At 43.3% G+C, this 26,497-nt stretch overlaps 5 protein-coding genes and 1 long non-coding RNA gene across 8 annotated transcripts; 2 read left to right on the top strand and 4 right to left on the bottom strand.

The window, feature by feature from the left end:
• The first annotated feature begins 522 nt into the window (after nt 1-522).
• On the top strand, nt 523-6,681 carry LOC130537327 (palmitoyltransferase ZDHHC23-A-like). The gene is made up of 10 exons (XM_057054048.1): nt 523-1,037; nt 1,505-1,628; nt 1,704-2,312; nt 2,643-2,810; nt 2,881-3,119; nt 5,585-5,717; nt 5,791-5,864; nt 5,938-6,054; nt 6,285-6,386; nt 6,465-6,681. The coding sequence occupies exons 2-10, from the start codon at nt 1,510-1,512 to the stop codon at nt 6,482-6,484; spliced, it is 1,581 nt and encodes a 526-aa protein (XP_056910028.1). The 5' UTR covers nt 523-1,037; nt 1,505-1,509; the 3' UTR covers nt 6,485-6,681.
• Nucleotides 6,682-7,272: 591 nt separating this feature from the next.
• On the bottom strand, nt 7,273-8,231 carry LOC130537328 (uncharacterized). Its single transcript, XR_008953601.1, has 2 exons — nt 7,968-8,231; nt 7,273-7,801 (listed from the first exon to the last, which is right to left on the bottom strand). It is a non-coding gene; the product is annotated as an uncharacterized LOC130537328 (long non-coding RNA).
• LOC130537325 (uncharacterized) lies at nt 7,545-9,608 on the top strand. The gene is made up of 4 exons (XM_057054046.1): nt 7,545-8,007; nt 8,123-8,347; nt 8,512-8,561; nt 9,038-9,608. The coding sequence occupies exons 1-4, from the start codon at nt 7,545-7,547 to the stop codon at nt 9,329-9,331; spliced, it is 1,032 nt and encodes a 343-aa protein (XP_056910026.1). The 3' UTR covers nt 9,332-9,608.
• Nucleotides 9,609-10,589: 981 nt separating this feature from the next.
• Nucleotides 10,590-18,436, bottom strand: LOC130537322 (zinc finger X-chromosomal protein). 3 transcript variants are annotated; one of them, XM_057054044.1, is made up of 8 exons: nt 17,967-18,434; nt 15,797-15,893; nt 15,461-15,554; nt 15,240-15,368; nt 14,850-14,999; nt 14,229-14,357; nt 13,744-13,887; nt 10,590-13,234 (listed from the first exon to the last, which is right to left on the bottom strand). In XM_057054044.1, exons 3-8 carry the CDS (start codon nt 15,552-15,554, stop codon nt 11,934-11,936), a joined length of 1,947 nt encoding a protein of 648 aa, XP_056910024.1. In that variant the 5' UTR covers nt 15,797-15,893; nt 17,967-18,434; the 3' UTR covers nt 10,590-11,933. The 3 variants fall into 3 exon arrangements, with proteins under 3 accessions (XP_056910024.1, XP_056910021.1, XP_056910022.1); XM_057054041.1 differs by having other exon boundaries at nt 15,240-15,554; nt 17,967-18,433; XM_057054042.1 differs by lacking the exon at nt 14,229-14,357 and having other exon boundaries at nt 15,240-15,554; nt 17,967-18,436.
• A 116-nt stretch (nt 18,437-18,552) lies between these two features.
• Nucleotides 18,553-21,257, bottom strand: prdx4 (peroxiredoxin 4). Its single transcript, XM_057054047.1, has 7 exons — nt 20,960-21,257; nt 20,289-20,406; nt 20,094-20,210; nt 19,896-20,018; nt 19,620-19,750; nt 19,478-19,512; nt 18,553-19,366 (listed from the first exon to the last, which is right to left on the bottom strand). The coding sequence occupies exons 1-7, from the start codon at nt 21,168-21,170 to the stop codon at nt 19,316-19,318; spliced, it is 786 nt and encodes a 261-aa protein (XP_056910027.1). The 5' UTR covers nt 21,171-21,257; the 3' UTR covers nt 18,553-19,315.
• A 330-nt stretch (nt 21,258-21,587) lies between these two features.
• On the bottom strand, nt 21,588-26,364 carry pdha1a (pyruvate dehydrogenase E1 subunit alpha 1a). Its single transcript, XM_057053498.1, has 11 exons — nt 25,999-26,364; nt 25,260-25,328; nt 25,006-25,179; nt 24,754-24,880; nt 24,556-24,647; nt 24,036-24,128; nt 23,799-23,954; nt 23,624-23,695; nt 23,468-23,535; nt 22,891-22,999; nt 21,588-22,809 (listed from the first exon to the last, which is right to left on the bottom strand). The coding sequence occupies exons 1-11, from the start codon at nt 26,044-26,046 to the stop codon at nt 22,645-22,647; spliced, it is 1,173 nt and encodes a 390-aa protein (XP_056909478.1). The 5' UTR covers nt 26,047-26,364; the 3' UTR covers nt 21,588-22,644.
• Nucleotides 26,365-26,497: the final 133 nt, after the last annotated feature.

Genomic DNA, 26,497 nt, shown 5'->3' with positions numbered 1-26,497 from the left:
GTGTGTGTGTGTGTGTGTGTGTGTGTGTGTGTGTGTGTGTGTGATGAGCTCCACATCTCCGTTGTGATGAAGAAGTTGGAGGTTAAGGCCAAGTTTCCACCAATTTAAAGAAAAGTGAATGCAGAGACCCCCCAAAGACACCTGCTTCCCTACATGGGCATATAGAGAAGGTCAGTGTGAAGGTTACCTACAAAATGGAGTTTAATATATAATTGAAATTGATGCTACGTGTTTGTACATAAGTACCATAATTAAATATATTTAGCTGCATTCTGTCATTTCAACCCCATTAGCAGCAGACCACCCCCAGAAATGTCCTATATATGAATAGATATACATTTATTGTGCTATTGTGGTCCTAAATAAAATCCGTTATCAGTACTTATAACACAATGATCGTGATTATTAATGTTGTTTTTTTAATGGATTCCCTTTTCGACCTTAGAAATTGGCCCCTGACACACTCTTCCAGAGTTTTCCAGGTTGCCTGGGAGGAAATATGATCCCAGCGGGTGGGGCCGCCCCCACGGATCAGCACTCACTCTCTGGTTTATGTGTGCCTGTCATGCCTCTCATGCACACCGTGCTCCAGCTCGCTGTGTATCTGCTGCGCTGCCTGTCAGCTGGGGATCAGGGTATCAAAGGCTCCCGACTCTGAACAGCTTGTCCAGAGTCAGAACCTCAAATGGCAGCCAAGAGGGGCCGTGAGGCAAAATTAGGCTAGGCTCAAGAGTGGCGTGAACTATTTAGTGACATGAGTGAAGGAGATAGTCTTGAGGAACGTGAGCTGGAAACACAATATAAACGTCTTCCACGGGACCACATCCAACAATGGAATCTAAGAGCTGAGAACCATCTTCCTGCAGCCCAACACAGAACCTAAACGGGCCTTTTTTTTAACCGTAGCAGATGAAAAAAGAGGCTCTTTTCCATCAGGACCGCGGAGACAAGAAGCGATTGTCCCTGAAGAGTCTCAACTTTGACCCGATGTGACTTTTCAGACTACAGATATCGTTTGTTTCCATAATTTGCAAAAGGTAAGTTGAAATAAAAAGAGAACATATTTACCCAAGCAAAAACCTTTTTAGAGTTGCCTTGTTAGCAAATAAAGGAATGTAGTCTGATATTCAAATGTCACATAAGATCAAGGGTGTTGGACTTGATTTATTTCTTATATTTTTAATGTATGTGCTTTTTTTTTCGTCAGAAGATTGTTACCAGAGTCACAAACCGGACTAAAAGAATAAGTTGTTCGACAGACTTGGGTTTGCTGGCCCAGATAGCTCGTCTCTGTGGACACAGTGGCCCTGTTTCAATAAATGATATTAGAAGCTCCTGAGGATTAAAAGAAAGTATAAAGAGACTCGTCGTAGCCTGGATCGGCGACTGGATCTGCTTGGGATTAAGCGTGAAACATCTGTAGTTCTTTTGTAACTTCCGGAACGAGAGTCAAGAGGGTTTGGCTCAACTCTTCTGCCCTTTTGTGCCCCACACCTCCATCTAGTCAGTATGCAGTGGGAGAAGCTGAAGCCTCCGGAGCCCGACGACCCCCTGTGCTGCTGTGAGTGCGACATCTACCGGTGCAGCTGCTGCTGCGACTGCGACGATCTGGACGAAGCTTTTGCCAGGTGGGACCAGCTCCGTCTTCAAATGGCCCCTTTAAAATCCACATTGCAATGATGACGTGATGCTCCGTGTTGCAGGTGGCTGAAAGACAGACCAGCTCCGAGAGGAAGCCGCTCTGCTGTCCTGGACGCCCTGATCGACCACCTGGAGATCTCCATGATCCCGGTCCTGTTGCTGCTCCCCCTCCTGCTGCAGGTTGCAGCTTTGCACTACCTGCTGGGCATCGTGGTCCTGACGGCCCTGCCCAGCCTGGTGCTGTGGTACTACTACAGCACGCACCGGAAGAAGAGACGCACCCTCTTCTTCCTCACCCTGTCACTGTACTCCCTCTTCTACATGTATTACCTCTTTATCACAGAGATTGTGCCACGCGGGGATGTCAGCCACCTCCAGGTGTGCACAGTGACCTCTGGAATGGTCCTCACCATCGTCCTTCTGGTTGTCACCAAGCGCGGCCCCGGATTTGTCGCCCCCGTCGCCTCCCTCCATGAAACGCACACTAACAGGGAGCAGGGCGGTAATGGAACCACCCAATCAGCAGCCTCCTGCGCAGCAACATCGGCTAAAAAGTCTCCAAACACAAAATGGAACAAATGCGCCTTGTGTAATGTAATGCGGCCCCCCCGGGCCGGACACTGTCGAACCTGCCAACGCTGCGTCTACCGTCTGGACCATCACTGCATCTGGTGGGCTGGATTTCTATTTCTGCTTTTAAAACATTTTTTCCCAAAAAAAAAAAAAAAAAAAAAAGGTAATGTTAAAACATGATGTTTGCTTTATTTTTTCAAATTGGTCAGTTCCCATTTTAAATAATCCAATTTAATTCCTGCCACATTCCCCCCCAGATTTTAGCATATTCCTCCCTAATTGGCCTCTCATTTAGTTACATTTCAAGCACTGTAAGCACTCACCAAATCAGATGTTTATCTACAAGGTGACAACAGTATATTACCTCCACTTACAGGCATTTGGTTGCTGATCTTTGTGGTCTGATTATGTGTGACGAGGTTCTGCAGGATCAATAGCTGTGTGGGGCAGGCGAACCATCGCAGCTTCGTCGTGACCCTCGCCGTGTTTGTGCTGACCTCCCTCTATGGGATCGGCTTAGTGCTCAGCAGCCTCTGCCCTCGGCAGCACCTTGTGACGGCCCTTTTCTACTGTCCCGCAGTCTACAGCCAGCCGAGGTACAGCCCTGGTCTCCACGACACTCTCAGCGTCCTCCGTGTTTCACAGTGGCTCTTTGTCTCGTTGCAGCACGGCGCTGTGCTTCACCTGTGCTTGGTTCAGCAGCATTGTCACAACGGGGCTGATTTACCTGTTGGTGGTGCAGCTTCTAAACATCAGCTTCAACGTGACAGAACGGGAATCCCTGCTGGCTCTGAGGAACAAAACAGGCCGGAGCCGCCTGCGGGGACTGGTCATCGACACGGGACAGCACTCGCGTGGCTTCTATAAGAACTGGGTGGAGTTCCTCACCATGGCAGACGCCTCGGGTTCACCTCAACCAGGACTCACTAATGTGGTCTAGGTTTATTTTCTATACTCTGGTGATGCTGGTGGGTCTCATACCCTCTGGTTCTATGTTGAGTCCAGCTACTTTCAGTATCCAGTCCTGACGGGACAGGCCATAATGAGAAATAAATATATATTCCCTTTTTGTTTGGATCATGTGACTATTAATTAGGACATACCGGTATACATGTATGTGTATGATGGACCAGAAATACAAGGGCTGTTGTTACATCTTTAGGTTTTTCAGTGTTAATTTAAAAAAAAAATAATAATACATTGGCTAAAAAATGAGAATTGGGACATTGGTTGGCTTGAGTCAGCAGTTCATGGACAGAGTTAACTTCATTGAGCAGCTTATTTCATTCCATTTATGTTTCCTGAATTCACCTAATTTTCTTTCTTGCAGCCAGTCCCCTGTTATTGATTTTTAATCTAATAGTTTTTGTCCATTACTGTCTCATATGTGCCAGCAAGGCTCTCGCTACACTACCCAGAACACGTGTGCCTACAGATGCAGTCAGAGTCTAAACTCGTGGAGGATGCCTCACAGAAAACTAGCATGAACTATTTAAGTACAGTCGCTTGAATTTATTTGTACATGTGCACTTTTAATTTGCCTTGGGGTCTGACTATAGTGTTTACAGTGTTCATGACATTGCAACTCAATCTTCCAAATAAGAATTTCATATTTTGTATAGAATAAATTATTTGTTATGAAAAAATAAAGCTATTGTTTATTAACTGAAAGAAACAATCAAGTATATCATTAATAATATATAGTATATGTATTATAAGAGTATATCAACCCACCCTTTCATGGCATATAAAAACAAGTTAAAATGTCGATGCACTCCACTCCATCTACCTCTCATTATTTCCCATTATCGTTTCCCATAATTCGCATCTTAAACTGAGCAAATCGATCAGGCTGTTTAAATCAATAGCTCTTCTCCACTTTGCTATCTAATTAGTTTCTTCCATTTTTCCGGAGTCAGATTAAACCCATCCTCTCGTCATTGGCGCCATCTTGTGGTCAATCTTGGAATTACAGGCGCGTCGCAATGAAGGCCACGGTCATACTAACAACAAAGTACCATCGGGTTAATGCACATTTTCTGTTTGATTTGAATAGAAAAAAATCTTGAATTCCATTATTTTCTATTAATCTTGTAATCTAATTTTACAAAAAAATGTATATTTATGGCAGAAGTTTCTCACACAAAGACAATCTTGATAACGATATCATGTCATCTTTTGCTGGCCATGAGTGGAGATACCAAAAGGTTTTGAATGTGTGAGACAGTTTATCAGTCATCTGAACATTTATGACTCACTGTAATGGTTGTGTACATATTATATCAACAATAGAAGGAAATCTGCGTTTTTGATGCTGTTAAATTTAGATATTTTCACAGTACTGTAAATCCGATGAGGCAGCTCTGATAAACTCTGGTAGAAGCAGTAGCAGATGGATGGATGTACTTTACGTATTCATTTTATTCTATGCAAAGGTCATGCCTGTTTAAACTAGTATGGTATGTCCTTGGATTCTTGGAACATTGCATATGTCTCTTGGGTAACACTCCCACTCTTTGATTACAGGTCAGATACTGATTCAGAGTTGTAACCTAGCAAACTGAAACGTTGATCGTGCAGTCGGAAGCATGTCGGCGGCTTTTGTTCCGGCTCCTATTGTGTCGTGAATGCTGATGGGTATGTTTTATTCTAACCCACAGAAAGCACTGGGAGCTGCTCGCTTTTTTGGGTGACATGCTTTTAAAATGTGTTAAGTGACGGCGGCGGCGTTCAGCTGGCTATTTTCCAGTTCCAACCATCAGGTGTGGCGGAAGGGAAACGACACCAACTGGTTTGTTTGTCACTTGGTTTCCTGACGGGTCTTTCCCATCATGCATCTCTGGCTGAGCTGAACGCGTGCGTAGCATGACTGAAACAGCTTTGTGAAGCAGCTCATGTTGGAACCCATCCCAGCTACAGGCTTTGGGTGCACGTGCACACGTGTGTCTCTGTGTGTGTGTGTGTGTGTGTGTTGGTCTGGAAAGAAAAGGCAGTATCACTTTAGATATAGGCAGACCATCGGCAGTCTTCCTCAGCTCTGCGACTGCAACAATGACTGTTCTGCTGTCTGCTTTGGGAATCCTGCTCTGCTCTCTGGTGTCTTCCTCAGATGTTTTACCACAGGCAGAGTTCGATTTACACATGGTGAGTCAGAAAACAGTTTGATCATCATCTATTCTTTATTTTAGAGTAATTCCAGCGCTTCTTTGTGCAATCTGATTGATTGCTCTAATAATAGATAATCTCATTTGTTTTATATTGATGCACTTTAAACACATACAAATAGAAACCTTTAAAAACAACATGTGAAATATTTGAGCAGGAGCATCTTAGAATTTAAACATTCTTGACTCCTTTGAAAAGATGGCAGGAAAATGGCACCTAGTTGGATTTGCCAGTAACACCGAGTGGTTCGTCAGCCGTAAAGCCGGCATGAAGATGGGAACTGCGATTTTCAGCCCAACTCTGGACGGAGACCTGAACCTCTCACACGCCAGCCTCAGGTGAGAACCTACAGAAAACAATCCTGGGAAAAAAACATCTTAAAAACTGATTTAAAGGGACATTTTCCTGTAGATCCGACGGTTCCTGCTGGAGAATGACCAGCCTGGTTAAGAAGACTGACGTAGCAGGAAAATTCTCCTATCCCAGTAGGCAGGAACGCACAGTCAGACCCCCCAGAGTGTCTCTCCTGTCCTAACACATCGCTCCTCCTCCCTCCAGCAAGCTTTGGGGACGGCAACGAAATGATTGTTGTTGATGTGAAATACGACGAGTACGCCCTGGTTCATGTAGCTAACACCAAGGAGGCGCATCTTACTGTTGTCAACAAATTATATGGTAAGACTTTAGCGCTGGTATGAATATAATACAGTATATACTAGTGTTGTCCTGGTAACAGTCACTGGTGTCCAAGGAAACTTGCTGGTTTCCTGTCATAGAATTGTTCTCGCAGCTCAGTGCATTTTATGTTAACTGCATCTGCAAGTCATATCTTTCATTCTTTTTCTGCTGTACATTTAAGTATCACATCATTATTATTGTTGTTGTTGTTATTAATGCTTTGACAGGCCGCAGCCAAGTCCTTGGTCCTGACGTGCTGGAGAAGTTCCAACGGTTCTCTTTAGAGACTGGCATCCTCCCTGAAAACATCGTACCTCTTCCCCAAAATGGTACGTTGAACATCCAGTGATGTAAGGAGAGAGCAGTGTTTTTCCACACTAATCCTGTACTTTTACCTTATTTTTTAGAAGAGTGCCCAGTTGCCTAATGTCCACATGCGACACGTCGATGGCCTCAGAGCTTAAACACACCGTATATCTGCCTATTCTAATTCATGTAAATCTCAGTAAAATCCTTTTTATGGTGAACAAAATCCCTTTCTTTAAACATGTCATATTAAGGCTAGTTATTCCTTTCGGGGAAACAGTATTTGCTTCTATTCGACATTAAAGTTTCTGAACTTTGTGTTCTGGAAGTTCATTCTGTGGAGCTGGAAGATGGGTTTCGTGATCGTTCACACCTTTCACCCTTACACGAGGCGATTTTGTAGTTTTCTGCATGTGCTGAAACACAATTCTAATAATAAAGCTTTCAGCAAATGACAAAATTACTCAGGGTGTAATATTTATTCATATCATTTAAAATGATTCTTATAAGAAAGTCATGAGGTGAGCAGAAACATCTGGACTTTAAGAGTCTATGAAATAAATGGGCAGAATCTCTAGACTTAATATGTTCTTCATTAGTAAAATGAACAGGCTGAGGAGCATCCATGACAAGCTTCAGTTGACCTTTTTATCAACTGGTACCATCTTCACTCGTCAGTGTCAATGTCAGAAATGAGAATTTATTAAAATACAACAATAAGTACTGATAATAGTGTCACTATTTCATAAACAGGTTTGACAGTTGAGTAAATGATAACTGTTTAACTGACGTCCAAAACTTAGCAAAACCTCTTACAATATCGTTAATCTTTGACATTGACAGGATGGCAATGGAAGGAGAAATATGATTGTGTAGTTTCAGTCGTGTCGCTCATTTTGAACGAATCAATTGGGTAAAACAATTTTATTTAAAAAGGTGGCAACAGTTAAGCCAGATACATTTAACAAGTGACTTGCAGGTTGAATCATTACTGCTATTGTCATCAATGATGTAAGCATATTAAATGTCATCAAAGACAAAGGTTTTGAGATGAAAGCGCAATTGCCTTTGTGCCTAACATCAAAGTCTCACTTCAATGGCACAAACCAAAATTAAAACATATCTGACATTGAGCAGAACTATTTAAAACCCAAACACGTTGTCCTCACTGCTGTATCAAAATGCAATCCACCAACGCACAGATGCTCATCCCTAACCTTTTCCCGGCAAAACTGTGGAATTTGGTAAACCATCCAGAAGTCACAGCCATTGTTTGGGACAGCAAAGGTGAATGTATTGAAATCAACCAGGAGCTCCTGGAGAAGCAGATCCTGTCTCCCAGCACCAACACCTTGACCGGCTGCCCCAGCTTCAAAAGCATCTCTTTCTCGAGCTTCATACGGCAGCTTTACGCGTATGGATTCAAGAAGGCGGAGCACTGCAAGAGATATTTAGTAATCCATCATTATTTACATCCACTCTTCAAGAAAAACAAGCCGGAGCTCCTTTCTCTAATGGGTCGTCTTGCAACTAAGACTAGGAGACCCCCTCCTTATTTTCCTGAAAATTTGCTTGAGAAGGGAAACGATAACGTAGATGCTCACCCGGGAGGAGACAATGTGGCAGGAGCAAGCATGCACACTGGTAAGTGACCACTGAGAGCGGCTCGATCCGGAAGGATTTGCCACCACGTTTTCCCCTTTTACTGTCTTATCACGAAGGTTTGGTCAGATTTGCCATGTTTCTGCTCTTTCTGCAGGAAATCACTTACTTCAGCATCAGTTTAATCTCATCCCTGTTGCGCCGCACGCTGTCACCGCCGTCCACCCACAGTTCCCCGGGAGGAACGATGGCATTGTTGTGCCCAACGTGCTCCACGTCCCTGTAGCAAACTACCCTGGTGCTATAATACCGAGTATGATCCATCCTTTATGCTTCCTCCAAAGACCCCCTATGCTCCCGCCTCCTGATTGCTATGTCCGATGTGAGCGCAACACTTGCAAGATTCATTTGGCCAAAACTACGTGTTTTGTCTATTTTGCTTTGTTGCCTTTCCAAAAGTTTCAGTGTGATACTGTTCATGTGAATGTGATCCTGTTTTATGAGCGCTTTACATATTCTAAAGGTTTTTTTTTGTTCTTGTTTAAGGGGGTTACCAGCAGAATCACATGACTCCAATGTTCGTTAATCCCTACAAGGTTGGTGACTTTGAGCATTACACTGCCAATTTGAAAAAGAAAGTCTATTCACTTGGATTTATACGCCGACTAAAACTAAAATCGACACGCTGATTCCAAATTTGAAGTTAGAGTTTTTCTAGCACGTCAGGTTTTTTCTCCGCAGCCAAATTCCACTGATTCGCTGCAGTCAGACTGGCCAGCTGATTACGACTGGACTCATCACCAGTTGCTTGGCAACGGGTGCGGTCACAATTGAGCCAGTGCGATGAGACGTGTGTCAATAGTGGGTCAATAGGGGGTCGATATTGATCAATAGGGGATCCTATATTTCAAAAACTTGACGTGATAGAGAAAAACTGAGACCGGTTTTGGAATTAGAAATGAGGTAAAAGCAGCTGTCAGACCCAACTCAACAAAAATGGTGTTCCCCGAGTCCTGGGGTGAATTCACTATTCAGCTCCAGGGTTTTCAACTTGTGTGCTTTGTTTCCTTAGATGGGATATCCAGTAAACACGTACGGGGCTCCGCAGCCAGCCAACGTGGCTCCTCAGAACGCACAAGTGAGGAAATCTCCATCGCTCATCATTATAGAGGACGAGTCCCAAGACAGCTTTTCGGGTGGAGAATCACTGCCCGTCCCGTCTGTCTACAGCCACGACAACACTCCAACCAAGAGTGGCGAGGATGAAATCCCCACGCTGGCACCTGAGGAGAGCTCCAAGGACTCGACCGAAAAAGCAGCAGAGTTGTTGTTGTTTTTATCAGGGAAGGGGTGTCATAGGTCGTGAGTAATTGGCCCGCCGACCTCCGACCTCGCTGACCCACTCTATTTATTAATGTATTTCTATTCTCCGCCTATCCCCCCACCTTTCCTCCCCCTCTTCCCAGCCAGCCTTTAGCAGGAGGGTCCCCCTACACAAGCCTGGTCCTGCTCAAGGTTTCTTCCTGTTAAAGGGGAGATTTCCTTGCCACTGTTGCTCGTTGGGGGTCAGGCCCTGGGATTCTTTAAAGCGCCTTGGAACAACTGTAACAGACGCTTTATGAATAAAGATTGATTTGATTTGATTGTTTTGGATTATTTTAGAAAAGATGCTACCGTATACTTGCTGATTTGATGGATTGAGAAAGATTCAAATAGCTTTTTCTTTCTTTTTAACTCCGGGAACAAGGTAAATAATGAAATTATTAGCACATACATGTTACAGTCTTTGGTGGCCAGCACAGAACTGAACACTTAGTGAAGAGCTGGATTCCACCACGACGCTTTACAACCATCTTTCCATCATCAACACCCACTTCATTCTCTATGCACCACCACCACCACCAGGCAGAGATGAAACAGAGCAACTCAGCAGAACCCTGCATCAGCTTGTTATCACTTTGTAGTATTTCATCCACTCCCTAGACGCTCTCAGGGGTTCACATGAGCAGTCTCACAGTAAATCTGCAGAAGTGGATTAAATCAAAAGTGAAAGCACTCTGTTCCTCCTCCATCTGCTTGGGTGCTAAACATACAGATGCATTTAAGCAATAGAATAATTATTCTCTCAATGTTCAGTTCATTTCTGTTTCCATCCCATTTAAAAAAAACAAAAAGGATTTTGTCCTCTGTGCTGTAAGATTTTAGGACTCTACTAGAACACAGACTGTTTCGTAAATACGATCTTCCATTCTTGATCTTTACCGTTTCAATACTTACTGAGTCAAATGTATCTAAAAATATGTTTATAGCTCGATCTCTATATGCCTAGATGTCTCTGGTCCCGTGACACTAGTCTTGTTCACACCCATCTCAGACCAATCCAACTGCTGAACTACATTTTTTAAAAACAACATTTACCGGTGGGCACAGGTGTTTATGGTTTCCATCATTCCTCCCAGTTAAAGTGAAGAATGTCCCATCTTACTCCACAACAGGTGTAATCTCTGGCTCACGCTGCATGGAGACGGTCGTCGTCTCCCAGTGCCATCGCCGCCAACAGGTTCCTATTTCCACATTATTGATGAGCACATGACTCCCATGTGCAAACACAGAAGGCAAATGGCTAAAATACTTTGAGTTTATTAACTTTAACAAATACGCCAAAGTACATCCATAACAACACAGCTGAGATTCCTTTATCAAGTGTTTACATCTACACGCTTTGTACAGGTTTGTATACAAAACAATAATTTACGTCCCATAGAAGTCTAGTTACACTGAACTATACAACATGTAAATGAAATAAATATATATAAAAAAAATAATCACAGGTGGTAACAAAAGCATACATGTACACCATCAGGAGCAGTCATCTGTAGTCGTCTAGAAAAAAGAAAAGTCCCTTTCTACTGGAAAACATACACAAGGACAGAATCAGTGGATGAATTGATCAACGCTAACCTGTTTCAAAATCGAGCCAAATATCAGTGCCATAGTAACAATTGCTGGAAATGCTTTAGATTATGTCAATTCATGTTAAAAAAAAAAAAAAAAAAAAAGTCTTGAATGATAAATGGGTGAAGACTCACTGCCCTCCATTTCAATATTATTGGCCTTTAAAATAGTCACCAGTTCCATTTTGCTTCTACTGCTGGGAGCATTATTTATGGACAACTGCCATTAATACCAGCAATCTCAGAACAGAATATCAGAGGAGCGACACAGGCGACGTCCTGCAGGTTAGGCGCACGTCTGAACTCTTATTCAGCACCTTGACGCATGAAAATTGAGGCAGCAGCAGCTCAGTCGGTGTGTAAAAACCAAATTCCCCATTGTGGGATTAATAAAGTGTATCTTCTTCAGAGTAATTTTGTTACCGTAGTGATAGCCATTTATCTGGGTGATGGACAGAACCAGTGTTGCCAGAAAGACAACGTTTGTAGTCAGAGCACAATAAGAGAAGCCAGAAGCTCATTTGTCATTCATTAATTCCTCACTTTGCTCTTTTTAATTACTGCATTTGTTTACCTAAAAGTCGAGCGCTACAGAGAAGCTGCTTAATCAACCACGATGTGGCGTTGAAATAAAATGCAAACATTCTGGAAATCACACTTTGGCTTGAGACAAATTGTCGAGACTGAAAAGTGTTTTTCGGGGTGTTGGGGGGGGTGGGGGTGGGGCTTCAAAATGTCATTCTACAAAGAGAGCTGCACAATCGGTCATGCACACTATGACCAGGGGGGGACATGCAGTTACCAAGTGCAAGTTTGTGGAAGGGATTGGTTGAACAACTCTGATGGAGCATCGATCACATATGTACACGTGTTTACATTTCTAAACAAATGTTCAGCTGAGGGGAAGCAAGTGTGAACGTTGAGGGTGCAGTGATTTGCTTTGGGATGGGGGGGGTAGACAGTTCAACATAGTTCATCTGTTGTGGCACAGTATTCCGCTCGTTTAGACTAGAGTCAGTCCGTCTGCACCACGTCTTTGTGGTGACGCATGATATGCTGGTTCTTCTCAGAAGGCCTCCGGAAGCCTTTTGAACAGATCTCACAACGATGCGGGTAGTCTTTTGTGTGAATGGAAATGACGTGGCGCTTGAACCCCGACGCGTCCCCCGTGCTGTAGTCGCAGTACTGGCATTGATAGATCCTCCTCTCTTTCTGTCCTTTGCCAATGACTACAGTCACGCTGCTGGCCAAACTGGCTGCACTCACTCTGCCCTTCGCGTTAGAAGCACCGGAGGCAGTGGATGCGGCCTTTTTAGGCGTCGCTACGGGAGTATGCGTCTCTGTCCTCTTAACCTCGGTCTTTTCAGGAGAGGCCTGCTGTTCTTTCGTGTGGACAGACAAGATGTGACGGCTGAGAACAAAGGGATCCGCATTTTTGTAATTACAATGCCGACATTGATGGAGTTTCTTGGTTCGATGCGACATAGAGTGCTTCTTCAGTTCAGACGGTCGGTGGAAGCCTTTCCCACAAACGGCACATTTGTGTGGGTAGTCCTTGGTGTGAACAGATATGATATGGCGTTTCAAGTCACTGGAATTGGAACTTTTGTGATCACAGTGGGCACAAAGGTGGGTCTTATTCTCTTCGTGCGTTAGTCCGTGCTGCATTAATTCCTCCTCTTCGGCAAAAGTCTGAAAGCAGCGCTCGCATTTGTAGGGCATCTCTTTGCTATGCTTAGTCTTAATGTGCGTTTTTAGATTGGAGGAATCTGCAGACTTGTAGTCACAATACAGGCAAGAGTAAGGCTTTTCGCCGGTGTGCGTGCGCATGTGTTTCTTTAACTCTGACGGGTGCCGGAAACCTTTCCCACATTCCACACAGATGTGAGGGAAGCTTTTGCTATGAACGGCTAACAAGTGGCGATTGAGCAGTCCTTGCTCAGCAGTTTCATAGTCACAGAACTTGCATTTATGCATCTTAGTAGGCGTCGGAGGCGGTTGGGTCTTAGGCTCTCTGTGGTGATGCTGCAATCTGTGGGAAAACAGTGCCGCCTGCTGGTGGAACTCCTTACCGCACATTTCACACTCAAAGGGGGCCTTGCTGCTGAGGGCATGCACTTCCATGTGGTTGTGGAGGCTGGCTTTCTTGTTGGTGGTGAAGTCACAGTCTGTACATTGATACTTCTTCCGCGTCAGAACATCCTGGTGATGATTCTTGGTGTGACGCTTCAGGAAACCTCGTGACTTGAACTTTTTGCCACAAAGCATGCAGGGGTAAACCGTCAAAGGCTGACCATAAGGACCGATGATGATGGCTGTGGGGAAACAGAAACGCACTAAATGTATAAATACTATCTACCATCAGTGATTAGATTAAAAAGGAACACAATAATAAGGCAAATTATGGCTGACACATTCAGAATTATGCTTATAATATTGTGTGTGTGATAGCAAGATAACAGAACTGCCGCCACAAAAGTCTGTTCAAACTGGCTGTTTTTGTCCTTCAGGATATTTAAACTTGTTAATCAAGTTTTACAGCTACTCTAATAATTCAGCCAAAATTAATGGCTGCTTCTAAATGTGCTCAAAGCGAGAATATCATTAAACTGTGATGCTGAAAAAAGAAAATATATCTTGTATTGAAAGTCGCCGCTTATGATTGATGTTGAAGTTGCACAGAAATGGAATCATTACACTTGCATAAATAATAATTGATCCTTAATATCAAAGAGTTTTCTCATATAAGGAGATTTAACAATCATCTCCAGTTTCACTCATCCCTTTGAAGCAAACATGTATGCAGAGTGTGTACTGCTCTTACCTGTCTGTACCTGTCGGTGCTCAGATCTCCTCTTGTTCTTGCTCCGCTGTCTGCCGATGTCGTCAACGCCCTCGGACTCATCGATATGCAACAGTGCGCTGGCTGCCCCGTTTCGGTTTTCACAACTCTCGCTGTCCTCAGCACCTGCCGGGGTGACATCATGTGTTCAGCCAATCTTGTGATTGGAGCAACTGTCTAACTTTTGTAGAATCAAGCCAAAGTGAAGAGACGTGGCTGATATCCAGGGTTCCATTGATGCCGTTAAAGAACTCTCTGCTGATCGTGGTCATCGATCCCTAAAAACACGCTGCTGTACAGGAAGCCATAAGCAATTAGTTCTACACCTTGTAATGCTGCTTTCCTAAACCTCAGTCTCATAGGACCAACCTGGACATGTTTGCACCCAAACTGGAGGTAAAAGAGGGGGGATATGAATGTTTACATTCACAACTCTCATCCCAGTTTATTAGGTCCACACAACTCACTGTGGTTTCCTTGACTGTGATGGGAATCCCCGACAGACATGTAAACCATCTTCTCTCTCAGCGTTTGGCCTGAAGCCTCAGTTAACGCCACACTTTCAGTGTCTCCGTCACTGATGTCAACCGATTCTCCTACAGAATAAGAACAGCTTTTAAACTCTCGATCCGAGTTTCAATCGAGATCATTGCTTAGGGGAACTTCCAAGTAGGGATGCACAGATCTGACCATTTCAGCACCAATACTGAAACAGGAGTAAACAGTAAAACGACCTTGTGCCACTACCCGTGTTTCAAATTCACATTTATCAATCATTTCTTTACATTTCAGGCAATATAAAACTTGTTTGAAGTTTTCTAAACTTTGCACTCTCATACTTTTTGCACACAAATGTGTGGAATGTGGCTGTTCTCATCCCAATTATCACTTAATTAGAATATTGAGATACGCACATATAGTGGTATCAGTGCATCCCCACTATCAAGGATTTTAGAAACCAATTTGAAGAAAATAACTATTTTTAGTGCCTACAGATTTATAGAATGTGAATTTCCTAGACACACTGATATACACACGTTTTGCAGGCACCATGAGGACTGATTGGTTAAATCAGCGATGCTACTCACCCATGTCATCCTCCCCTGAATCAGCCTTGAAGATGTACACTTTTATCACCTCCTGGCCATCCTCGTCCTTCTCCACCTCCTGGTCCTCCACCGCTCCCTCCACCGTTACCTCCGTTCCATCCTCAGACACCATTTTCCCAGCTTCATCCACTAGGTGGGAAACACGCCGCAATCATGAATCAAGCTAATAAAATAATCGGATGCTAACGAAAACGAAATGCTAACAAAGCGGCTTCAGACACTGTTGATTGTTTCAGATTATTTTTTGTGTTGGGCTCTTTGATCTGATCTCTGTTGAGGACCTTTGAGCGTAAATGGAGAGTAAATGTTTTATAATGAAGCAACGTGACATTTTACTGTGACCCCAACGGGACAGAGTGGCGGACTTACAGGATATCATTAGATAATCCCCGCAGCCATCTTGATCATCCTCCTGCTGCTCGTGGTCCAAACCATCTTCAGGGATGTCTCCCATGGCGACACCTTCCTCCTCACCATCCAGAGCCATCACACAGGTTTCTACAGCAACATCTTCGTCTTCATCGCAGTGCACATACTCAGAAACCACATCCTCAACAGCATCCTGGATGACTAGCTCATCTGGGGCAAACCTGTGAACTGCCATGCTTTCCCCTTCACCTTCTGATACCAACACAGTCTCTTGAAGTTCCACAACAAACTCCTGCCCGCCGGCACCACCCTCATCTGGAAAACGCAGGGTTACTCCGTTATCAGTAGTTCAGAATTAAAGGTTATTTGTATGCTTTTTAAATGACACCTTAAATGAGCGACACCTATTAATTCCATATAATACATCATGCGGTATGTAGTATCGAGCATCTATCTGTAGTATCTACCAAAAATCAACATTTCAAAGATGGATCATAGATGTATCAACAGTCCTGCTTCTTCTATGGAAACAAAATGCACATAAGCATGGTAATTACCCGATCCGTGTAATATTATTTTAGGCTCCTCAGAATGTATTGCAAGCCTGGTGACATCTTCATCCATTGTCCTCGCACTGCATTTGTTACTGGAGAGCTGGAGACAAAGCACACAGAGGTAAGTTTTAGTTATTGGTGTTAACAAAATTCAGGAATTGATGTCTCTTCATGTCTATGCTGCTATTACAATTCAATTACCCGACGGGGATGAATAAAGTAAATCTTGAATCTCAATAAGGAGGCCAGCACATTGTTCAACATACCCATTCCAGCCTTACAAAAATAACTGAACAGCCTTTACATCAGACACTTCTATTATCAAAGTAAAGTGTCTCTATAGGAAAGATGCCGTCTTAAAAACACGATGTACTACAACTACCAATAAAAGAACATAATCTGTAAACAAGCAAAATATAAAAATCTAAATTACTTTGAAGAAATGGAAAGCATCCGGTGTCCTATTTTCAATAATTGCCATATTTGTTCTCTTACAGTTATGATATACATAAATGCATTATGCTAATAATTTGCCCCACATGACAGAATGGATCATTAACTGCACAACAGCAGGAATCTGACCAAATCCGAACAGAAATAAACCTGTTGGTGCCTGATCTGGACGGGGCTGGCATTTTCTACTGATACGAGTTTGTGTCAAACCTCCCTTTAGTGTTGGAGGACCAAAAAAAGCTCCCAACAATAAAAACTATTATTATTCATTTCCATGTACATGACTGCAGATCATGTGACTAACACATGAACGTCCACAGCAGTAAACTTCTTCAGTACATCCACCACAAAGTAACGTGACGGCCGGCGTTTGTTTATCAGTCCGTTAGCGAAATAACTTTAAAAGTTAGTCACGGATTCTAAGGAAAGTTTCAGGAAGTGTTAATTGGCCCGGGAAGAGACAATTCAATTTTAATGATGCTCTGGATCTTGGAGGGACTTTGAGTTTTGCTTGATAAGCCAAGAGGCTATAAGCAACCGCCCAAGATATGTAACCTTGTACTACTTGCTTGGCAGGGGTCTGTGCACTTTTCTAGTTATTACTGCTGCACCTTAAGATGGTTCAACATTCAAAAGCCAGCCTGATATTTGCATGGTTTCATTTTGGAGTTCACTCCTGCATAGAATAATTTTTTTTTAAAAAAATCCAAAAATAAAAGAAACATCTTTTGTTTGGGCTGCAGACAATAACTAGATGCGTGTAATGACACGTTGTGATGGTGTAGCCAGCGGTGGTATAACTTCAAACTTGGGTTAAGACAGTCATCCAGGTGGAAATATGAGTAGTGATGCAGCTTAGGCAACATTTGTGGAAGATATTCCTCTCACACAGACACAAGGGGATGCAGAGATGTAAACAGTGTGACCGATGCAGCGTCTTCACCGACTGCACCATCCCCCCACGGCCAGGTAATAAGATGACAAAGTCCTTTTGTGATATAATATTCCGCCGAAAGTAGTTGGAAAGACGGCAAAACCAACTGGAACGACCCAACTAACCTCGCCACTCATTCATGCACGTCTTAATAGTTCGTAAGCCCCGACGAGATGAAACGGTAATGTCTTCAATTGACCACTGGAGCGGTGTTAGCACTGGGTGCATGTGCTAATTCCGACAGCCCACACGCTAAACTCCACACTTTTCAAAAACATTCTTGGCTATCGCGCCTCCAAAAACAAATGTAAAATCCAACCTCGCAGGGGGCTTTGGTGGAAAGCTGCAAAATGGAGAAGCATGAACAGCCCCACTAGCGTTTTCCGTGACACTAGCGCCCGCCATTTTGTTAGCTTAGTGTCCGGGCGAATGCTAATTTTAACGCCAAACGGAGATTTTTCTAAAGTCACCCCGCGTCTATTGTGGGTGATATCGCACACGGACGATTGTGTTTCCAAACGTAAAATTCCACCTCCAACCCGGGCTAGTAACGATGCCAAAACTTTTAGCGGACTGGCTCGCTAGCAGATAGGCCGAAAAAATGTCAATTATACGGCCTCAATGGAGGCCTTGGAAAGAAAAGGCCCGGCCGTGCGCGGCCTGTCAGTGGCGTGAAAGAAATTAATTAAAATATCACATGCATTCAAAAACAAAGACACTTGGACATGCACAAACACAACCAAAGCTCCGCATACGGGTCTCGCAGATGCAAAATAGCCAGCGTACCAGATTTAAGCTGCAGGGATGGCCTTTGTCTACTCCTCGGCTTCCCAGGCCGCCTGGTTCACCCAGTCTCGGGCAGGATTCAGTCGGGAATTTTGTGATATTTGGGCGGGCCGGACAGGAGCAGAGAAGGAGGGGTTATGGGTTGTTTCTGGAGCTCTGCTGAAGGCAGGACCCGTGTGAAGCCAGATCTTGTCATGCTACAGTCCCCTGCTCCTCCAGCTCCGAGGCCGCCGTCAGCACGACACGTCACAGCCGGAGAGCTGCAGGAAAATGCGGAAGGGTTGAGGTGGAAATCACACAGGCAGGTACCAAATAGGCCATGATCCCAGGTCTGCTGGCACGATCCTGGCCGAAAGGGTTGAGGAGCACAACTCTAAAGGCGCGTAGTAATTGCCTCAAGGCTACTAACAGCAGTATTACATGAGGCGTTGATGGAAATCCTCATCTATAGTGGTGACCCCCCCGTCCAGAGACAACGGCTCACATTTAAGTCACCTAAGACAGCCACAGTTCCGTGCACGTATACTTTTCCTCTATCTCGACACGTTTCCCGCTGTTCTAAAGTGATATTTTTCCACATACAAAGTGTTTTTGAAAGTGCATTTTTATTTGAATATTTGAACTTGTACAGTCAGCAGGTGAACAACGAATGCAGTTATTGGTTTCCATTATTGATAAATTTGAACATGTAAAACATCAAATAGTCACAGGCTGCTTGCTTCTTTTAGCCTCATATTAAACAGGGCTGAATTTTAGCCGCCTAATATGAAATTGCTGTTTATAAAAATACTTTTTAATCCTTGTTATTTTATATGAACCTACGGGGCCCGTGTATAATTTTAGATTATTACCTTCTTTAATGTGGGGATACTCTCAATCTTCTCACTTATATCAGAATTGACTTCTTTTTAAATAAATCTACAACACAATTATTTCTGAAGATGTGTCTGGAGTGTAATTTCCATACGCGCACCCCGGTTTACCTTTGGGAGTCGCATCACGGGGCTCGTCCCCATTTAATTGGGCGACAGCGCCCCCTGCTGTCGGCGGCGGAAATAACTGATCGTGGTGTCGCGCGCGCACACCGACGTCACGTGAATCTTCCCAAAAAGAATGCAGAAAAATACGTAAACACCCAAAATTATTGCCAGGTAATGCAATAAGCGACACTGCTTAAAACCTCATGTTTAGAAAGTCCATCCAATGAGATGTGTAGTTATGTACAACCACCACTAGATGAAAATATATATAATGTATAGATACCTAAAACTAAGCACAGGAGAGACATTTTTTTAATTATTTTATTGGTTCTTTTGGTCAGCTGCCTTTCAAGGGTCACAACAACAGAATCAGTTCAGTTTATCAAAATACTTCAGCTTTCCCGAGGGATCCGGAATAATCTGTGGGATTAAAACAGGAACGCTCAGATAAATTTCTACAAGAAATAAAAACAGCCATGAAAACAAACTAACAAGTGTCCCCCCCCCCCATCGAGCCTGGACGATACTCACTGTGTCACTGCCTGGCTTCCATCCTGCTGGACACACTGCAAGATACAAAACACCTTCTTGAGCTGCAGCTTTACACCTGCATACGTTTGTGCACAGATTCCCACTCTGCACCTTCATCCCATTCCACATTTATTGCCCGTACCTTCTCCATGTTTGTCTGTGTACTGGAAGGCCTGGACCAGCCGGAGGGTCTCATCCACAGATCTTCCCACTGGGAGATCGTTCATGGTGATCTGCCTCAGGACGCCTTTTTCATCAATGATGAAGAGCCCTCTGAGACATTCAGAAACAAGATTTAACATTTCAAGCATACGCGTCACAGTAAGTCACTCTGTCCACCAAACAGTTCCATTTTAAACCCATTAAACCCTCCCAAAAAAAATAATTTCTGTAAATTTTGTAGCTGAGGAAACCACACCTCAGTGTGTGTCCTTGGTCCTCCAGATACACTCCATAGTCTTTTGAAATCTGATGAGTCAGGTCTGACAGCAAAGGGATTTTCATTGGTCCAAGTCCGCCCTGTTTTCTGGGCGTATTGATCCTGAAGTGGTGGGAATTTAGATGTTATATTCATGACAGGGAGTTGATTTGGAGTAGCAGTAACGATCCTGTTTACCAGGCCAGATGAGTAAACTGGGAGTCCACAGAGCAGGCGACCACCTCCGTGTTGATCGCATGGAACTCGTGCACGCGGTCGCTGAAGGCAATGATCTCGGTGGGGCAGACGAACGTGCTGCAAAAGACCCAACAGCAGACTCACGACCCCAAGAACACATCTGATGTCCAAAGTGCACCCCAGAAATGTACTCACAAGTCCAGAGGGTAAAAGAAAAAGACCAGATATTTCCCTTTGTAGTCCGACAACTTCAGCTCCTTGAATTCACCATTAATGACGGCGGTTCCCTCCCAGTGTGGCGCAGGCTTGGAAACTGCAGGCACACACGCACGGCTTTACAGTTATATATTTAAAAACCTGCCATAATTCACCATGCAAAAGGTTCTATGGTCTAAACGCCCATGTTTGCGCACACAGCAGCTGGTGCTGTTGCACGGGGTAAAGTCTCAAACTTCATGTGACACCTGACAGTAAATAAAACTTCGACCTCGTTTGATGGAGACGGTGTAGAAATCAAAATCTGTCGATCTATAGATAATCGAATTATTGCTATAATCTTGTAGAGTTATGAGGAACTAAACTGGCGCAGCGCCACAGACAGGGAGGAGAAAGTGTGCAGCGAACTTCCCAGAATGACGTGTCCCACAAAATCCTGATCGCAACAATCCCCAGAAACCCTCTAATATTGGGGATCGTGCACAAGTCAAACCCCGTCTCACCGATCGTGCCTATTGTCCTGAGGACACACGCACCAAACGCACGCTCCAAGAGAACCAACCGAAGCGCCAAATTACGCGCTCTCCGACGCGCCTCAAAAACTAATGTTGGAGGCAACCCCCCCCCAAAAAAATTAAAAAAAAACTCACTCTTGGCTTTGCTGAGGTGCAGGGAATGATCTGACACGGGCACTCGGAAAGCCTCTCCGGGATAGACGTGTCCTCCCGCGTAGTTGTGACACTGGGAGTTTTTGTCCGGGGAAGCTTCCGCCCCGGTCCTGACTGTGCAGGCGAGGAGGACCACGAGAGCAGCGCTGTAGAAAAGCTCCTTCTTCGCACTAATGCACGGGGAAAGCTCCATTGTGTGGCTGGGAAAGCACGTACAACGCGTTACAACTAGTTGGACAGGATTCGCCTCCTTCCTTTTCCTCCTCTTCTTCTGTAATCCGCCTCAGACCTCACCGTTGCATTACCGCCATCTTCTGGAGCTAATTAACCAGCTCCTCTCTCCAGAGTAACCTGGTTAAAAATAACTTTCCAGCTCCCAGAATTAAGAATATGTGCGTGTAACAATATCATTATCAAGCGCATCTGCTTCTCTAACCCATTATGAACAGCAGGCCTGGAGTCTAACTCATGTAAATGCGGATTCATTAAAAGTATACACAGTTAAATGTAAAATCGTTACCTCCTGTTATGAAAATAGGAGTTATTCTAGACTTTTATCCAGGTGGAAACTCTTTAAAAGGATTGTTCAGTACAAAAGGAAAAGGGGTCATCAGAGTTCTTTAGTCTTTATTACAGTTAACACTCATAAAAACAACGTTTCCATGAAGTGTTGCCACTCTGTGTAACAGTTTGCTTCGATACATTTTGAATTTCAGCTGCCAACTGGCATTAATACAATTATTCACATTGCAGAAGAAACCAAGACATTTTAAAGGATGACGTTTGCAACCCACAATGTCTTTAGTTTAACAACGTGTTTATGTATTTGACAGGTAAAGAGTGAAATTAAAAATGTGCTCTCCTCCCGAACCCCTGCTGCTGCCTTCAAGTACCAGCTTACAGGCCAAATATACCAGTTGCACATGAAGCTGATCTCCCAGCGTAGCCAGAGTTGCTTAAAATGATACATGAATAGTTGCAGTTGGAAGTGATAATTTTTCTGATTACATGGGGGGGGAAGGAGACTTGTGACAGCCGCCAGGCGTCCAAGTACCTGCAGAACACCCGTATAAAAAGTGCTGACATTTTGGGATCACATTCTCAGTCTGGAGTGTGATGAACAAACACACAAGATCTACCGGGCACATGTGTTGTTTGGCAAGATAAATATTTCAAAAGCAATTATTTATTAAATCATCATGGAGGGGAAAAAAATGGTAATTCTAATTTTACACTGCATCAAATATAGTTATTTATCCAAGAGGTTTATCAGGTGGTAAACAACTTCACCTTCATATACATCAATTATAAGAGCCAGACATACAATTTTAAAGATTCTGAAGTAGATTCGGAATAGACATTACATGTATAACAATTTAAATAATACAGGATAAATATCAAATTTATTTCCAAAACAGTTATGCATATTTCCAGCTAGGAAATGATTTGATGTCTTTTTTTTATTAAAAAAAAAAAAAAAAAAGGGGGCCAATTTAGTCAAGATGAATAAATAATTTGAAAGTAGCACGTTGGTGCTGAGTTTAGTTCTTGCTGTTAACACACAGTGTGAAAATGAACTATGTTCTGAAGGTTGTGGGTTCGAGGCACCGGTTCGGAGAGTGCGCGTGAAGGTCAATAAAACAGAGTCGACGGGCTGGTGAAAAGCTTTAGCTGACCGACTTCAGTTTGGACCACGGATGGACGCCGCGTACTTCTGTTGGCGGACTGTTGTGGAAGATGTGGTTGCACAAGTCTTCCAGGGGAGGCTCGGGGTCAGTGGTGGCAAACAGAGTTGCATCTTCAATTTCTTTCCTCACTTCCACGTCAATCTCCTACAGAGACGCACACAAAGTGCTTAACAGTGCAGTGGGCTCCGTTAAAAAGCAGCGCAGTCACGTTTCTTTGCATTTTACCTTGAGCTCCTCCACGCTGGCCATGTTGTTGCTGAGCATGCGATCCTTCAACATGGAGATGGGGTCACTCTTGCCGCGGACCTCCTGGATCTCGTCACGTGTACGGTAGCTGAAAAGGGACAGATTGGTGCGGGGGTGTTGTAGGGATGCACTAACAGAGCGACTGAGCCCAAATCCAAGTGTCACAACTTGAACTTGCAGTGCAAAACGTCGCCATCTGGTGGCGATTAGTGTAAGTACACGTTCAATGAAGCAAGATTGTTCTATTTGCATTGGCTTCAATCAAAGACCAGCAGTCTATATTCACATACTTAACTATTAATGATTAGAAGATCAAAAATAATCTGGCATCATTACTTAGTCCAAAACAATATACTTTTCATTCATCATTTTCAGTCCATCCTGAGGGTGTGGACAGGGCATTGCAAAGTCACTACAGCGAGAGGGATTCTGCATCACTATTGTGGGACGTTAGCAAAAGCAAGGAGCAGTAGCACAGTAAGAATAGACGTTAAGTGTTACATAAAATGCATTAATAAACATTGTTAAGCTGATATTCAAATCAGGTCTGAATTACCTGACACCAGGGTCACTCATACTGTGTCCGTGGTAGCGGTAGGTCTGAAGTTCCATGAGAATGGGACCCTAATAAAACAAAGAAAGACACGGGACAGTGAGGAAACAATAAACAGTTCCATGTCCAGCTTTATACAAATGAATGGTTTTCACTTGCCTTGCCAGACCGGCAGTGCTCAGCTGCAAGCTTCGTTGCTTCCCGAACACAAAGAACATCCATCCCGTCCACCTGGTCACAGGACATCCAAACTTTTTACACCTCAGCCACTGTCATTACACCAACATCAAGATTTTGCAAAACATAGTAATAAAACAAAAAGTAAGAATGGTACCCTGAGACCAGGGATGAATTCTCCTCTCTTGTAATAGTCTGTGCTGGCTGCAGCCCTCTCCACTGACGTGCCCATACCGTACCTGTTGTTTTCACAAATAAATATGGCGGGCAACTTCCAAAGTGCTGCCATATTGTAGGTTTCAAATATTTGGCCCTGCAAAGCACACAGACATCAGCTGACGTCCATCGGTCAAGAATCGGTATGCGCTTGGTTAGGTATTATTTTCAACCATACCTGGTTGGCAGCACCGTCTCCATACAGAGCGACGCATAGCTCATTTTTGCCGAGGTATTTGCAGGCCAGAGCCACACCAGCACCCAGAGGAACCTGAGCATTGTTATCACATTTAGTTCATCTTAATATTAAAAGTTCCCATTTTTGTGGATGAACCTGTCAGGACTCACACTAAAAACGCACCAAACTTACAGCTTTAAATCATGTTTTTTACTGCTCTAACTGGGGATAAGGTGTTACCTATAGTCTAAACTGATAAACTCATTTAAATGAAAACAAAAATGTGCTGCAATGTTAAAATGCAAGTTAAAGCATACATGGAAGTTAAAGACAAATGAATCTCTGGACACATCTGGTTTATATCCTATAGTGTGAAACAGGTTAGATGGTTAAAATGACTTCATTCTGATTTTGTATATACTAGATATGTATTTGTACAGTTTTTAAAGCAGCAAAAGCCTTCTAAAATTATGATTCAATAAAGTCTTTTTAATTGACAATTAAAAATAGGAAGATGTACCTGAGCTCCTACGATTCCATTTCCTCCATAGAAGTGTTTACAGTACATGTGCATAGAGCCACCTTTGCCCTTAGCAATACCTCCTCTTCTACCTGAAAATTATAAAGGGCTTTTCAAACAAAAATTTAGCTCAAAGAATGAAAAAAGACTCATTTACAAAAGCTACACCATTAAAGCAGCTCAACGTGATAGACTGACCTGTGAGTTCAGCCATGATCTCCTTTACAGTCCCTCCTCTAGTATATGTGTAGCCATGGGCGCGATATGCAGTGATCAGGTGGTCTGTCAAATTAATCGCTGCTTCAATACCAACTGCACAGGCTTCCTACCAGGGTTGGGAGAAAATATATCATTGAGTTATACCTGTGGACATCAGGTTAGGCTGTCAATGTGTCAACCTCTGGGAGGGTGCGTGCAATTCAGGGGGGTAAAAAAAACCACACTCCTAACCTGGCCATCATACAAGTGGCAGAATCCTCTGATAATCTTCTGCTTGTAGAGCTGATCTGCCTTCAGTTCCATACGCCTCATGGTCTGCATGGTGCGATAATACTGCAGACCCTCATCGCGAGTCATAACCACCTGTGTGGCTGGGGCTTCATCCAGCTTGTAGACATCGCATTTCTATAGGGCAGAAAATACCCAGAACCTCAGAGACTTTTCTACAATATTACTGAGCAAAGACCATTTTCCTTAATTCTCACCTTGATTTCAAAGGTAGCTTGGGTCGTGAAGTCAGAATATGCCCGTGCTGATACGAGGGCAGCTGCTCCCTGCAGTGCGGCACACAAAAACAACAGATTTCAAATCCGCTTCCAGAAATATATTAATTCAAGTTAACTAAACCTTCATTTTCTACCTAATTCATTAAAATATTGATTTAAATACAAAATAATAATAATCAGTCAACACTTAGTTAAGATTTAAAGGATAGTTCCTCAGGCTTGTTTGGGAAAAATACTTTAGATCCCGGAAAACAAATACAAATATTAGTACATAACGCGGTAAGCAGTCCTTAAATACATAATTCCTGATAGTGCAATTCAGTTCTGTCTTGTTATTTTGTGCCAGTAGTGACAATGTAGTCTCATGTTCAATTCTGCCTATTATAAACACAAAGTTGTGCCAATAGTGCAGCATATCAGAACAGATCACTTAACTGCAGGAGTAGCTGTGTTGCCACGTAAGCAAATCACAGATAAAACACTACCGGACTTCACAATTACGCTGTCGTAATTTTAAGGAATAATAATGATAAAAAAAATCTTTCAACTGCTTTTAGCAGCGTTAGCAAAATAAGCTATCATTCGGCCTAACAAGGTCAGCACAGTAAAGGCAGTTGTATTATCGGTCAAAACAACACATTTATGCGGATCAGTGCAGCATAATGTTTGAAAAAAAAAATCTTTTCATGTAATGAACACGTTAAAAACACGTACTCACCGTTCTTTGAGCCCCGGCTCTCAACACATTACCGATATTGGTCAGCATTTTGCACCCTACAATCTTCACACAGCTACGCCCCGTCCTTAGGTTTTGTCCTTCCGGTTTCTTTCTTCTTCTTTTTTGGTTTTATGGCGGTTTCAGACAACGTTTCGGTGCATTAGCGCCACCGACTGGTTAGGAGTGTTACTTAAGCGAGGAAAACCTGTCGACAAAAAACTATATACCAGTTATAGTTGTCAGAACTTTATATACAACCCTGACGCTTTAACTCCCTGAGCTACTTCGCAGCTTATCACCTATACTTGGCCGTATTTTCAGTTTTTTTAGGTCTGTATCATTCGCCTCCTCTGTACTTCATATTTCCTTGTGTTCCGGTTTCTCTCTTCTTCTCTGTCCTGATAAATATACCTCAGATAACATGCTCACTGTTGCCACCTACTGTCAAATCCTTGCTAAAATAACGGTAGCTATAATAGAATAGAATTTCCTTATATTA

This window comes from Takifugu flavidus, chromosome 14, assembly GCF_003711565.1.
Source record: "Takifugu flavidus isolate HTHZ2018 chromosome 14, ASM371156v2, whole genome shotgun sequence".
Lineage (NCBI taxonomy): Eukaryota > Metazoa > Chordata > Actinopteri > Tetraodontiformes > Tetraodontidae > Takifugu > Takifugu flavidus.
The sequence above is the reverse complement of the archived record's forward strand: the minus strand, read 5'-3'. Positions and strand labels throughout refer to the sequence as shown.

Bases quoted from the DNA above. Each gene is read 5' to 3' on its own strand.
- LOC130537322 (XM_057054041.1), bottom strand. From the start codon at position 15,863: ATGGATGAAGATGTCACCAGGCTTGCAATACATTCTGAGGAGCCTAAA. The intron at 15,000-15,239 runs GTAAGTCCGCCA...TTTCCCACCTAG, and splicing joins GGATTATCTAATGATATCCT to TGGATGAAGCTGGGAAAATG. The intron at 13,888-14,228 runs GTGAGTTGTGTG...TCACCCCGGCAG, and splicing joins TCACAGTCAAGGAAACCACA to GTGCTGAGGACAGCGAGAGT.
- LOC130537327 (XM_057054048.1), top strand. From the start codon at position 1,510: ATGCAGTGGGAGAAGCTGAAGCCTCCGGAGCCCGACGACCCCCTGTGC. The intron at 2,811-2,880 runs GTACAGCCCTGG...GTCTCGTTGCAG, and splicing joins GCAGTCTACAGCCAGCCGAG to CACGGCGCTGTGCTTCACCT. The intron at 5,718-5,790 runs GTGAGAACCTAC...ATTTTCCTGTAG, and splicing joins CTCTCACACGCCAGCCTCAG to ATCCGACGGTTCCTGCTGGA.
- prdx4 (XM_057054047.1), bottom strand. From the start codon at position 21,170: ATGGAGCTTTCCCCGTGCATTAGTGCGAAGAAGGAGCTTTTCTACAGC. The intron at 20,211-20,288 runs GTGAGTACATTT...GGTCTTTTGCAG, and splicing joins TTCTTTTACCCTCTGGACTT to CACGTTCGTCTGCCCCACCG. The intron at 20,019-20,093 runs GTAAACAGGATC...CCACCACTTCAG, and splicing joins CAGTTTACTCATCTGGCCTG to GATCAATACGCCCAGAAAAC.
- LOC130537325 (XM_057054046.1), top strand. From the start codon at position 7,545: ATGCAATCCACCAACGCACAGATGCTCATCCCTAACCTTTTCCCGGCA. The intron at 8,008-8,122 runs GTAAGTGACCAC...CTCTTTCTGCAG, and splicing joins AGGAGCAAGCATGCACACTG to GAAATCACTTACTTCAGCAT. The intron at 8,562-9,037 runs GTTGGTGACTTT...TTGTTTCCTTAG, and splicing joins TGTTCGTTAATCCCTACAAG to ATGGGATATCCAGTAAACAC.
- pdha1a (XM_057053498.1), bottom strand. From the start codon at position 26,046: ATGCTGACCAATATCGGTAATGTGTTGAGAGCCGGGGCTCAAAGAACG. The intron at 23,955-24,035 runs GTATGGTTGAAA...TGTGCTTTGCAG, and splicing joins GAGACGGTGCTGCCAACCAG to GGCCAAATATTTGAAACCTA. The intron at 23,696-23,798 runs GTACCATTCTTA...TCCTGTGACCAG, and splicing joins AATTCATCCCTGGTCTCAGG to GTGGACGGGATGGATGTTCT.